General features: G+C 45.7%; 1 protein-coding gene across 2 annotated transcripts in view; it reads left to right on the forward strand.

Annotated features, from left to right (window-relative positions):
• Positions 1-6,451: 6,451 nt before the first annotated feature.
• Positions 6,452-13,339, forward strand: part of FBXO21 (F-box protein 21) — a 44,718-nt gene continuing 37,830 nt past the window's right edge. For both annotated transcript variants that reach the window (XM_039471768.2, XM_039471769.2), the window contains exons 1-3: positions 6,452-6,736; positions 7,627-7,762; positions 10,180-10,274. In XM_039471768.2, the coding sequence (XP_039327702.1) occupies positions 6,498-6,736; positions 7,627-7,762; positions 10,180-10,274 (470 nt within the window). In that variant the 5' untranslated portion in view covers positions 6,452-6,497. The remainder of the gene's footprint in view (positions 6,737-7,626; positions 7,763-10,179; positions 10,275-13,339) is intronic.

Genomic DNA, 13,339 nt, shown 5'->3' on the forward strand with positions numbered 1-13,339 from the left:
GAAAGAGAAAGAAAGTAAGAAAGGAAGGAAGGAAGAAAGAGAGGAAGGAAGGAAGGAAGGGGAAAAGGGGGGAAAGGAAGGGAAGGGAGGGAGAAAGGAAGAGAGGGAGGGAGGGAGGGAGGAGGGAGGAGGGAGGAGGGGAGGAGAAAGAAGAAAGAAAGAAAGTAAAGAAAGGAAGGAAGGAAGGGAAAGAGGGGGGAAGGGAAGGGAGGGAGGAAGGAAGAGAGGGAGGGAGGGAGGAAGAGAGGGAGGGAGGGAGGGAGGGAGGGAGGGAGGGAGGAAGGAAGAGAGGGAGGGAGGGAGGGAGGGAAGGAGGAAGAGAGGGAGGGAGGAGGGCAGGAGGAGGAGGATGAGGAAAAACACAGGGAAAAGCGGCTGTTTAAATAGAGTGCTGAGAGAAGTCTTTGGCAATAAGGTGGCTCTGAGGGGACGATGAGGAGGGTAAGGGAACAAACCCTGCTCATAAAGGGGTTAATTAGCTGTTGTCTCTGTAGGACAACATGAGATGCCCTTGCTGCACGTTCAATAAATATTTCAGCACAACAAAAGACAGAAGCCGCGTTTTCATAGAAGTTGCCCTTTTTTCTTTTTCTTTTTCTTCTTCTTCTTCTTTTTTTTTTTTTTTAGACAGGTTCTCACTCTATTACCCAGGCTGGAGTATAGTGGTGTGATCATAGCTCACTGCAATGTCAACCTCTGGGGCTCAAGCGATGCTCCTGCCTCAGCCAGGCCAACATGGTGAAACCCTGTCTCTACGAAAAACACAAATCCTCCTCCCACCGTCTCCCAAGTAGATGGGGTTACAGATGTGCGCCAGCATGCTCAGCTAATTATTGTATTCTTCCTGTGGGGTCTGGAGGAGATCACAGCTACCAGCCAGAGCTAACATTCTTTACTGTTAATCTCAAATTTTCAGGCAAAGCTTCACCTTCTTAACCAATCACAAGTCAGAAAATCTTTGAAACCACCTATGACCTGTGAGCCTCTGCTTCAAGATGTCCTGCCTTTTTAGGTCAAACCAATGGATAGCCCCAATTTAATTGATTTATGGCATTGCCTGTAACCTCTGACTCCTTGCCTTTGAAAACTCTTAACTGTGACCGGGCATAGTGGCTCATGGTAATCCCAGCACTTTGGGAGGCCAAGGCAGATGGATCGCCTGAGGTCAGGAGTTCAAGACAAGCCTGACCAACATGGTGAAACCCCATCTCTAATAAAAATACAGTAGGAGGTTGCAGTGAGCTGCGATCATGCCATTGCACTCCAGCCTGGGCAACAGAACGAGTCCGTCTCAAGAAAACAAACATACAAAAAAACTCTCACCTGTAAGCCATCAGGGAGTTTGGATCTGAAACCATGAGCTGGTGGATTCTCCTTGATTGGTGCCTGCAATAAATGTCTCACTTTTCCTCGCTGCAATCCCAGTGTCAGTGCTTGGCTTTGCTGTGCAGGGCAAGTGGACCCTAATTAGGTCCAACTGTGATTGGGGGGACCGACTGGGTATAGTCAGGGCATGAGGCCAGTTCAGCAAATGGGTATCCGAGGGGAAATTCGAAAACAGAGTTTTCCCTATTTCCAAAAAGGAAAGAGACTCATTCCTTTCTTCCTTTCTTAGAGAATTTCCTTGAGCAATGTTGTGTTTGTAATAATATCTTCTGCCCCTTTGATAGGTGTGCAAATCTTTTGTGCGTGCGCTATTCTTTTATACATTCTCATTGGGCCCTGGACACTCTCACCCACATACTTCTCTCTCCACTTCTGTGCATTTCATGGACCCCAGGGTAGGAGGGGCTGGGGGAGGGTTGCCCCTCCTGCCATCCTAAGTGTCTGGGGTACCAGCCCTGTTGCCAAGTGATCTTGTCCCCAGCCCTCTCTCCCCAGGCTGGCATGAGTGCGTGTTTGTGCCAAGCTTCTATTTCATCTTGCAAATATAAATCAACAAAAACAATTTAAGTTAAAGAGAAAGAAAAAGAAGGTCAGGCGCAGTGGCTCACACCTGTAATTCCAGCACTTTGGGAGGCCGACATGGGAGTTCAGGAGACCAGCCTGGACAACATGGCAAAACCCTGTCTCTACAAAAAAAATGCAAAAAATTAGCTGAGCATGGTGGGGTGGGCCTGCAGCCCCAGCTACTCAGGAGGCTAGGGTGGGAGGCTGGCTTGAGCCCAGGAGGCAGAGGATGCAGTGAGCCAAGATGATGTCACTGCATTCCAATCTGGATGATAGCATGAAACCCTCTCTCAAAAAAAAAAAAAAAAAAAAAAAGAAAGAAAGAGAGAGAAAGAAAAAGAAAGAAAGAAGAAAGAAAGAAAGAAAGGAAGAAAAGAAGACAAGACAAGACTAGACCAGACATGGTGGCTCACGCCTGTAATCTCAGCACTTTGGGAGGCCGAGGTAGGCGGATCACCTGAGCTCAGGAGTTCAAGACCAGCCTGGCCAGCATAGTGAAACCCCATCTCTATTAAAAATACAAAATTAGCTAGGTGTGGTGGCACATGTCTGTAATGTTAGCTACTTGGGAGGCTGAGGCAGGAGGATCGCTTGGACCTGAGAGGTGGACGTGGCAGTGAGCCAACATCATGCCACTGCACTACACCCTGGGTAACAGGAGTGAAGCTCCATCTCAAAAAAAAGAAAGAAAGAAAAAAGAGAGAGGAAAGAAAGAAGAAAGAAAACACAGGAAAGAAAGAAGAAAGAGAAAGAAAGAAGAAAGAAAACAAAAGAAAGAAAAGAAAAGAAAAGGGAGACCCCCGTGGTCCACATTCTCCATATTCTTCCTGTTTTGTCGCTTTCTTCCCAGTGCTTATCACTGCTTAAGGATAGCACTAATGAATCCTGATAGAATTGGCTGTGACCTACGCTAACACCTCAACTCTGTGACCAGGGCATTTTTGACTTTACCTTGTTTACCTTTGTAGCCACATTGCCAAAAACAGAGCAGTCACTAAATTTGGGGTTTGTTACACGGCAATAGTAACTGCTGTATATGTCTTATTTCATTTAATAGGAAGACTGATTGTTATCCCCATTTTATAGATTAGGAAACTGAGGCTTAAAGAAGTTAACCTCTAATAGATATTTGGTATGGATGGTGAGGGAGAGAGAGGTAGCAAGGATGGTGACAAGCTCATGTTTTACAGGAGTGAATGAATGAGTAGGCCTTCCTAAGGCAGGAGCTACTCAGAGAGGACAAGGTAAAGTGGAGAAGAAAGACCATGCGTTCCCTCCTGGATAAGTTGAGTTTGAGGGGCCCAAAGGGAAGGGCAGGTAAGCAGGCTGAGTCAGCCTAGATCCCAGAGGAGCCGGTGGGGCAGAAGAGAGAAATGTGGATATTTCAATTGGATTTGGATCGTCATTCGAGTTATGGACCGGGGTGAGATAGTGAAAGAAGAAGGCTGGCTGAGACCCAAGATACCTCAAAATGTAGCATCTGAATGGCTGCCAAGGAGACAGTGAAGGCGCAGCCCTGGAGGTGAGAGGAGAACGGGGACAGAGCGGGGTCACAGAGGGCTTGTCTTGTCTTGCTCTGTCACCCAGGCTGGAGTGCAATGGGGTAGTCATAGTTCCCTGCAACCTTGAACTCCTGGGCTCAAGTGATCCTCCCACCTCAGCCTCCCGAGTAACTGGAACTACAGGCTTAAGCCACCATGCTGGTAAAATTTAATCATTTGAAAGAGAACAATTCAGTGGCATTTAGGATATCCCAATATCTGTGCAACCACCACCTCTGTCTAGTTCCAAAACATGTCCGTCACCCCAAAGTAAAACCCGTCTCCAGTGAGCAGTTTCTCCCTGCTTCCCACACAGTTTTATCAAGCATTTTTCTTTTTTCTTTTCTTTTCTTCTCTTCTCTCTCTCTCTCTCTCTCTCTCTCTCTCTCTCTCTCTCTCTTTCTTCTTTCAGGACAGCGTCTCACTCTGTTACCCAGGCTGGAGTACAATGGCACTATCTTGGCTCACTGTAACCTCCACCTCCTGGGTTCAAGTGATTCTCCAACCTCAGCCTCCAGAGGAGCTGGGATTACAGGCACCGCCATCATGTCCAGTTAATTTTTGTGTATTTATAGAGATAGGGTTTCACAATGTTGGCCAGGTTGGTCTCGAACTCCTGACCTCAGGTGATTCGCCTGCTTCAGCCTGCCAAAGTACTGGGATTACAGGAATGAGCCACCGTGCCTGGCTTGCTGGTTTTTTTTTATGCCAGCCACTGTTCTATGCACCTCACATGAATTTCCTCATTCAATTCTCAGAACAGCCTCAGGAGACAGGCATTATTATTATTAATAATTATTATTCCCATTTTGTAGATGAAAAACTGGGCCTCAGAAAGGCTACGTCACTTCTCTAGTCAAACAGCTGGTTAGACTATCACAATCCATAGATAAAAATTGAGACTCTGCTATGTGCAGGGCATGGGTCAAGTAACTAGGCTTCTAGAGGTGACTCAGACACAGTCCTAGTGCTGAACTCCCTTCGGGTTTACTGGGAAGGATGCATGTTGAATAGTTGTAAGTTAAGTAATTACAAGACTGCAAAATGCTGAGCAGGAGCCACATCTTGTGCTGGTGCTGGGGTGAGGGAAGGGAGAGGATTTGGAGAGGTTAAGTGAGCCCAGGAGGAAGGGGAGGAGCTACTGGAAGGGGGAGGACTGGAATGGAGTGCATTGCAGGCAGCGGGAACAGTATATGTAGGGCCAGAAATGGAAGGAAAGACACCGCCAACATTGCTGGAGAGAGAAAGACTTCAGATAGGTAAGAAGAGGTGGAATTTGTTCCTTTGCAGCAATGTTAGGAATTTCACATTAATTGCTAAGGGCAATAGGGAGCCACTGATGGCTCAATGTCATCCATTGAGAGTCACTTTACTAGTTCAACTCTCTTAGGACATCTTAATTTCCAAATTGCCGGGAGTACGTCGTTGGAGCCTCCGTGTGCTGACGACAGATCCTTCTAAGTGTAATTGAACTTCGCCGTTTTGGAGTAAAGACTCCATTTTTCTCACCTCTGTCTCCCCAGGGCACACAGCATAGGGCTTCGGCACGGAACTGAACCAAGTTTTTTTGTTTTTTTTTTTTTTAAATGTGCAGACCCTGAAAATACCCACCCAAACCTGAGTGGTAACTCCCGCTTTGAAGACTCAAATCCAGGCTCTAGCACTTTTTGTCTCTGCGACTTTGAACCAGTGACTGCCACCTAGAGAAACTTTGCCTTTTCTGTAGAATAGGTATAAATGTGGTACTTATTGTAGGAGGTCAGACTATGCTCCCCCAAATATGACAGATTGTTGAGCTGAAAGCAATTAAGAAACCAATACAGGAGAGCTCTCTGCCTGCCCTCTATTAGCCTAAAAAGCAGGGCACAGATTTGAGGATTATTTTTACTCCCTTACACTATCATACAGGGCTTCTAGCACCCACTCAAGAATACTGTTATTATGAAATCATATGGTTAAGACCACTGACAAGCAAAAGTCAAAAGTCAAGGGGATCTGAAGTAGAATCCAAGACAAGGGGCTGGGCGCGGTGGCTCATGCCTGCAATCCCAGCACTTTGGGAGGCTGAGGTGAGTGGATCATCCGAGGTCAGGAGTTCGAGAACAGCCTGACCAACATGGTGAAAACCTGTCTCTACTAAAAATACAAAAAGTAGCTGGGCGTGGTGGTGCATGCCTGTAATCCCAACTACTCAGGAGGCTGAGGCAGAAGAATCCCTTGAATCAGGGAGGTGGAGGATGCAGTGAGCCAAGATCGTGCCACTGCGCTCCAGCCTGAGTGATAGAGTAAGACTCTGTCTCAAAAAAAAAAAAAAAAAAAGTGAAAATTAAAAAACTAGTTGGACGTGGTGGCGCGCGCCTGTAATCCCATCTACTCGGGAGGTTGAGGCAGGAGAATCGCTTGAACCCGTGAGGTAGGCAGATGTTGCCGTCAGCGGTCACAGCGCCACTGCCCTCCATCCAGGGCAAGAGCGAGACTCTGTCGCAACACACGCACGCGCGCGCGCACACACACGCACACACACTCTCTCTCTCTCTCTCTCTGTCTCTCTCTCTCAAATCCAAGACAAGGGACCCTGAGCAAGTCCTCTCATTCTCCGAACTTCAGTTTCCCCGCCTGGAATGTGGGGAGAAAGATAGCTCCTAGGGTCACTGGGGAAGGTCCAATGAGCTAATGCACAGAAAGCGCTCAGCACGCGTGAGAATTGATACCATTTTTATTTGCTAATTTTAAACATTAATTACGTTTAAAAGAATCAGTGCTGCTATTGTTGTTCCGGATGAGAGGCGGCCTGCGCGGCCGGCTCCGAGCACAGAGTGCACTTACGTCCTCCCTTGGGCGGCGCTGCCACTCGCTCCGCCGCCGGCCGAGGCAGGGGAGGTGTGGCTCGCGGGTGGGCGGAGCGATCTCAGGACTCGCCCCCAAGACCAGTGGGCGGGGCCAAGCGGGGCGCCCCGGCAAAACTCGCGCGCGCGCGCGCGCGGCGGCCCCAGGTACGCGGACAAGATGGCGGCGGCAGCGGTCGACAGCGCGATGGAGGTGGTGCCGGCGCTGGCGGAGGAGGCCGCGCCCGAGGTGGCGGGCCTCAGCTGCCTCGTCAACCTGCCGGGTGAGGTGCTGGAGTACATCCTGTGCAGCGGCTCGCTGACGGCCGCCGACATTGGCCGCGTCTCCAGCACCTGCCGGCGGCTGCGCGAGCTGTGCCAGAGCAGCGGGAAGGTGTGGAAGGAGCAGTTCCGGGTGAGGTGAGCCAGCTGCCCCGCGCCCCGGCTGCGCGCCCCCAGCCCCGCGCCCCCCGTGGCCGGGCAGCCGCCCCACTCGCCCTCCGCGGCCGCCCCGCGCGCGGACTCCACCCCGGACCCCTTCCCGCGGACAGACAGACAAAGGCCTCCAGGCCCCGGGCCCCGCGGGGCCACGCCGGGCGGACCCCCGAGTGCCCAAATGGCGCATCTGGGAGCGCCCCGCAGCCGAGCCCTCCGTCTAGGGTGACGCTGGCGGCGGCGCGGCTCGTCCCTTTTACGCGCTTCTTTTGTGCCCGACTCCGGGCTGAAATGTTTACATGGACCCAGTGATGCAGCGATCGGCGGGCGCCGCATCCCGGGGCTGGTTGTGGTGGCACAGATTTCAGCGTGGCCCCGGGATAAAATCTGGCCCTGCACACTCCCCCTGTGACCTTGTGGGGAACGACTAACCTTTTTTTGAGCCTCGTTCATAGACTTTGAGTGGTGGTGATCGTCAGACCTACCTCTCACCGCGGTTATTAAATTAGATGATGTTCGGGAGGCTTGCACGTAGGGCCCCGGCTCCTAGGAGGCGCGCAGTCAAGGCTCACTGTCATTGCCATTATTATTATTATTTTTGTTACTACAACTGTCCCCATTTTAGAGACTGGGAATGGAGACTGCGTTCACGCCGAAACGCCAAGGTCACACCGGGAGGGAGGGAGGGAGGGATGGAAGGGAGTGAGTGAGTGAGTGAGTGAGTGAATACCTCTGGGGTTTTGAACTAGGTCCCTCGCCGGAGTCCCTCTTACCCCTGGACCCCACTGCTGTCCCTGTTTCCAAGGCTACCTTGGATTCTTGTCCCCCTGCCTTTGAGTCTCTGTTAAGCTGAGGGGGTGTTTCTCTCCTCGTAGGTGGCCTTCCCTTATGAAACACTACAGCCCCACCGACTACGTCAATTGGTTGGAAGAGTATAAAGTTCGGCAAAAAGCTGGGTTAGAAGCTCGGAAGATTGTAGCCTCGTTCTCAAAGAGGTTCTTTTCAGAGCACGTAAGGATCTGTTGATGAGGCTCTACGCTTTGGCCTGCTGGTGTCTGTGTCTGCAGGCATGAGCTCATCCAGCTCTTTTTCGCATCTCCCTTTTCAATGCTCTCACAATCCCTTACATAGATGGCTGCAAGAGTCATTGTGTCCTTTTCCTCCTGTCCAACAACACGAAGCCATTTGTCCCTGCCAGCTTTAGTTTTCTAAAGCCAGAGAGAGAATGGGGGTGGAGGGAGCAGGGAGGAACCCACGCAGCGCAACGTAGAGGGAGAGATCAGCATTATTTCTCACGTGGGTTCAATGGATTTTTTTTTTTTTGTAACCCCCACATTAGTTGGGGAATCATCAATGATTGAACAACATAAATTTCTACCAGTTATTTTCCCAGAAGGGTTGACGAAATTAATGTGGTTATTCTCTCTGGCTTTGCAAGTTCTATCTACCCAGTAGTGAAGTGCATTATTTGTTAAGGTAACAGAGGATTAAAAGCTACCTATAAATCAGAATTACTTCCTAAAATAAAATTGTCTTGCATTCATTATCCCTGAAAAGTTTTTTTTTTTTTTTAATATTGCTGAAATACATGGTGGGCTTTTGTTTGTTTTTCTTTCCTCAAAATATCTCACGGAAGTTTCTTTCTTTTTTTCTTTTTTTGAGAGAGTCTTGCTCTGTTTCCCAGGCTGGAGTGCAGTGGCATAATCTCAGCTCACTGGACCTCCTCTTCCTGGGTTCAAGCAATTTGTACCTGTCAGCCTCCTGGGTAGCCGGGACTACAGGCATGTGCCACCACACTGGGTTAATTTTTGTATTTTTCGTTATATGGGGTTTCACCACATTGGCCAGGCTGGTCTTGAACTCCTGGCCTCAAGTAATACACCGACCTTGGCCTCCCAAAGTATCAGGATTACAGGCGTGAGCCACGGTGCACTGACCTCATGGAAGTTTCTGTAGCTGCTCCTCATCTCTTTTTGTAACTCTGCAAAATAATCCACTCTAATGTTTTGAGTTCAGCAAACTATTAGATACTTATTTCTGGTTGGGGTTCTAGAAATAGAGCCAATCTGATTTATTACACTTTTTTATTTTAATAAAGACTCCTTTGGATCCTTTAATTTTAATTACTGTTAGATAATGGAGTTCATAATTCGAAATGATTTCAAGGCTTTTCAAGTTTTGAAAGGGAAAATGTGAACTTTGCACAAATTTGAATGCTTTCCCCTATGGAGAATACAAATAGACATTGCTTAATGTAATTTGTTTCTATAAATATTTATTAGTGTTAGGATAAACAAAATTTGTATTCTCTTTTGGAGAAGTCATGTCCTGGTTGAAAGCATTCATAATAAAATTGTAAACGCTGATCTGAATGTGTTTGCACTTACATAGATTTTGGCACTAGCTATGTTTGGTGCAGTTGGTCATGGACTATGAGCTTGCAGCCTCCACTTCTAGTCCAGCTGGTTTTGTGTATGTTTTGAACAGTCCGTGCCTCTGCGTAATAATGATAGATTGTTGTGTTTTTTCCTCAGCTCCCCCTGTCCCTGTACCACTGCTTAATTAGAAGTATGTCAAGGACTTTGAACACAGCGGGAGCATACTTAACATTAATCTGTGGGTGGGTGATTGCTTTGGCCCAGGATCTTGGTGTTCCTGTGTTCTCAGAACACACACAGGTTAACCTGAAATGTTCTGGCTACTTACAAAAAGAAAACTGGGAGAAGCCATGGAATTCTAAACTGAGAAGATCTTAAAGCCATCTTTATCACCACCTGAATTTACAGAGGAGAAAACAGGCCCAGTGGATTACAGGAGCTGCCTAATTTAATAATGTACTAGGCTTAACCTCTCCCTCTTAGTTGAGTACAGCATAGACTACATGAAATAGTCATTAAGAGATTTTGTAGTTCTAGTCCTTGTTCAGATCTAGTTTTCTTTTCTCTTTTCTTTTTTTTTTTTTTTTTTTTTTTTTTTTTGAGATGGAGTTTCATTCTTGTTGCCCACACTAGAGTGCAATGGCATGATCTCAGCTCATTGCAACCTCTACCTCCCAGGTTCAAATGATTCTCCTGCCTCAGCTTCCCAAGTAGCTGGGATTACAGGCATGCCTAGCTAATTTTGTATTTTTAGTAGACGCGGGGTTTCACCATGTTTTCTTTACATTAGAGCTCGTTTTCTTTACATTAGAACTCTGAGTTGTCAGTTTCAGAGATTCAAGTCTATGAAAACATCGTTGATTACAAATAACAATAAGATCTGAATGAAATTATTGTTGCTTTCTGCCCATGACTGGTAGTGCAAGATAGTGTAAAGTAACTGTTAACCTCTTTAGTAGTGGACATCTTTATTTGAGCTCAAATTTGTGAGAGTTATAGTTGTATCAGTACTTAACAATTGAGGCCCATTTGTATGTGTCTTCTTCATAGGTTCCTTGTAATGGCTTCAGTGACATTGAGAACCTTGAGGGACCAGAGATTTTTTTTGAGGATGAACTGGTGTGTATCCTAAATATGGAAGGAAGGTAAGCCATAGCTTTAGTAGGGATTTGTTTGTTTTAATAACTCCAGAATAAATAGCTGTAATTTCCGTGTGGCTAAACCCTGTAATGTGTGATTACAGATATTTCACGTCTTGCCATAGTTACAGTTTTGAAAAGTTCTGCGTATTCTTAGGTAGATACACCAAGACAATTGACATATAAAGAAACCTCGTAAAAATCCTTTTGGAAAGAAAATGGAATTAATGTTTAGCACTGCTACAGGTCACGTACTGTGCTCCAGACCCTTGTATCTTTTGTGGTGTTTAGAAACCTTCCGGTAATAGAAATCATCCTTCCTTCATTATTACCTCTTCACTTGGTACTACCACATTTGCCTATCATGAATTCAATCTTTTAATTTAAAAATAATAATTTCTTAGGCATGTCTTAATTTAATGGACGATTATTTTACAATTTCTGAATTGTGGTACAAAATAATCTTGCTTTGGTCTTTGAACACTGTAGATCTTTGAGGGAGTCCTTCTTTTATCTTTCAGTCAAAAAACTGTGTTATTAGGGACTCAGGTGAGTCCATCAAGAAGAACCCCTTATCTCTTGGTTATTGCTTAAAATTTCTTCCACCTTTTATTTTCTGCTGTGAAGGTTAATTTCCAGTTTTTACCTGGAAGATGACTGGGCATCCAGCCTAACTTGCCTGTGTAAACGACTTTCTCCTGTAAAAGTTCTGAAACCTTTCTAGTGATGGCAGATAAGAATGCTAGTTTAACATCTTCCTTAAAAGGAATCTTTGTTAAATATCTCACAAACAAGGCATAAAATATTTCTGGGTTTTGGTTTTTGGTTTTTGGTTTTGTTTTTTGTTTTTTTTTTTTGAGACACAATCTCGCTCTGTCCCCCAGGCTGGAGTGCAGTAGCACAATCTCGGCTCACTGCAACCTCCACCTCCCGGGTTCAAGTGATTCTTCTGTCTCAGCCTCCCTAGTAGCTGGGACTACAGGTGCCTGCCACCATGCCTGGCTAATTTTTGTATTTTTAGTAGAGACAGGATTTCACTATGTTGGCCTGGCTGGTCTCAAACTCTTGACCTCGTGATCCACCTGCCTCGGCCTCCCAAAGTGCTGGGATTACAGGCATGACCCACTGTCCCCAGCTTCTGTTGTTTTTTAAAGGGGATTTAGGAGAGAAATACCTATCAGTGGAACAACTGTGAGTAGAGGTAAGATGTGTCACTATTCTAGGCCTTGGATGAGTTCAGATGCAGAGGTCATTTTTCCGTTTCTATTTTGGTTTATCTATAAATGAATTGAAGTATGATCTAGTAGTCGTCAGTATGGTCCAGTCTTAAAAATAAAGGCTGACTTGTGTGTTTTCCCATGTGCGTATACGGTTTTAAATACATAAGTGGGATCTCGCATATACTTTGTTGGTCGTTGTGGTTTGATGTTTAGTACAGACTTGGTTTTTTCTTACTTATGCTGTTTCCTTTTTCCTCCCCATTCCCTCTGTTTACATTGGCCTTTCCTGCCCCCACCTCTGTAATTCTTGGTAACAGCCAGGTTGCATTCTTCATGCTGACAGACAGTGATGAGTTTGGGGAGGGATCGTTATTGCCCAAAATTGGGATCACGTAAAGGTACTTTTCCATATTGTTTTTTCTCATTCAGTGGTACCTTATGGAAATCCATTCTCATCAACTGATAAAGCATCAGAATCACTTTTGTTAATGTCTGCTTATTCTTTTGTGACACGTTACATAATTTATTTATTTATTTTTATTATTTTGAGACAGAGTTTTGCTCTTGTTGCCCAGGTTGGAGTGCAGTGGGGTGATCTTGGCTGACTACAACATCCGCCTCCCAGGTCCAAGCAATTCTCCTGCTTCAGCCTCCCAAGTAGCTGGGATTACTGGTGCCTGCCACCACACCTGGCTAATTTTACATTTTTATTAGAGACGGGGTTTCACCATGTTGGTCAGACTGGTCTCAAACTCCTGACCTCAGGTGATCTGCCCACTTCAGCCTCCCAAAGTGCTGAGATTACAGGTGTGACCCACTGAGGCCGGCCTACATAATTGATTTAACCATTTTCTTGCAGGTGGACAACCACTTTCTTTTCCATTTTGTGTCACTGTGAGGAGTGATGTTTACAGGCAGTAGAGTCTTGGAAATGGATTTCCCAGGTCAGACTGCAGGGTGTTATTGAAAGGCATAAAATAGATAGCATGTTCTGGAACGTGAAGACTTAACTATCACAAAAAATGTCAGTTCTCCCCAAATTAACATAGTGTTAATAAACCTAGCGTCATCCGATTACGATTCAAACAAAGTGTTTTTTGGGGGGTGGTGAGCAGGGGGAGTTGTTTTGTTTTTTTCATTTGGATGTCATAAAATGTATACAGAAGACTAAATTCGCAAGATTCACAAGAAGAGCCAGAAAACATTTTTTTAGTAATTGTAATAGGAAACTCGCACCACTAAGATATTAGGACATCTTATAAAGCTACTTATAATCAAAACAATACAGTGATTAAATTAAAAGAGCTGCATCAGTAGCAGAGGATAGCTGACAAACGCATCCCAGAATAAAAGATAATTTAATATATTTAAACTCAGGGAAAAAAGTGGATTTTTAAAGAAACGGTACTGGACATAACTGCTGAATATTCATCTGGAAGAAAGGAAAATGTGCATCCTATGCAAAATTTTCCCAAAGGGTTAAACAACTTCAACACAGCAAACATTCCTCCAGGAAACAGGAGACTTTATGTAGTCTGGGGAGACCGCCTTAACCAAGAGTGACAGAGCAGCCGGCCAACGAGACCATGACCCAAGGCAGTAGGACTCAAGAGAAATTGAAAAATATGCAAAGGTTAGGAGGATGGCATTCACAGAAGAACAAGTCCCAAAAGCTAACAATCATGGAAAAACCTTTTAATTTACTATTCAAAAAGTGTTAAATAAAACAGCAATGAAATGCTGCTGTTTTATATATCAGATTCACAAAAAAGATGAAAATGCATAGCCAGTAAAGACGTATACTGTTACAATCTTTAGAAATAAATACTAATAGATTACCCTTTAGCCCAA

Source organism: Saimiri boliviensis, chromosome 7 (assembly GCF_048565385.1).
Source record: "Saimiri boliviensis isolate mSaiBol1 chromosome 7, mSaiBol1.pri, whole genome shotgun sequence".
Taxonomy (NCBI): Eukaryota; Metazoa; Chordata; class Mammalia; order Primates; family Cebidae; genus Saimiri; species Saimiri boliviensis.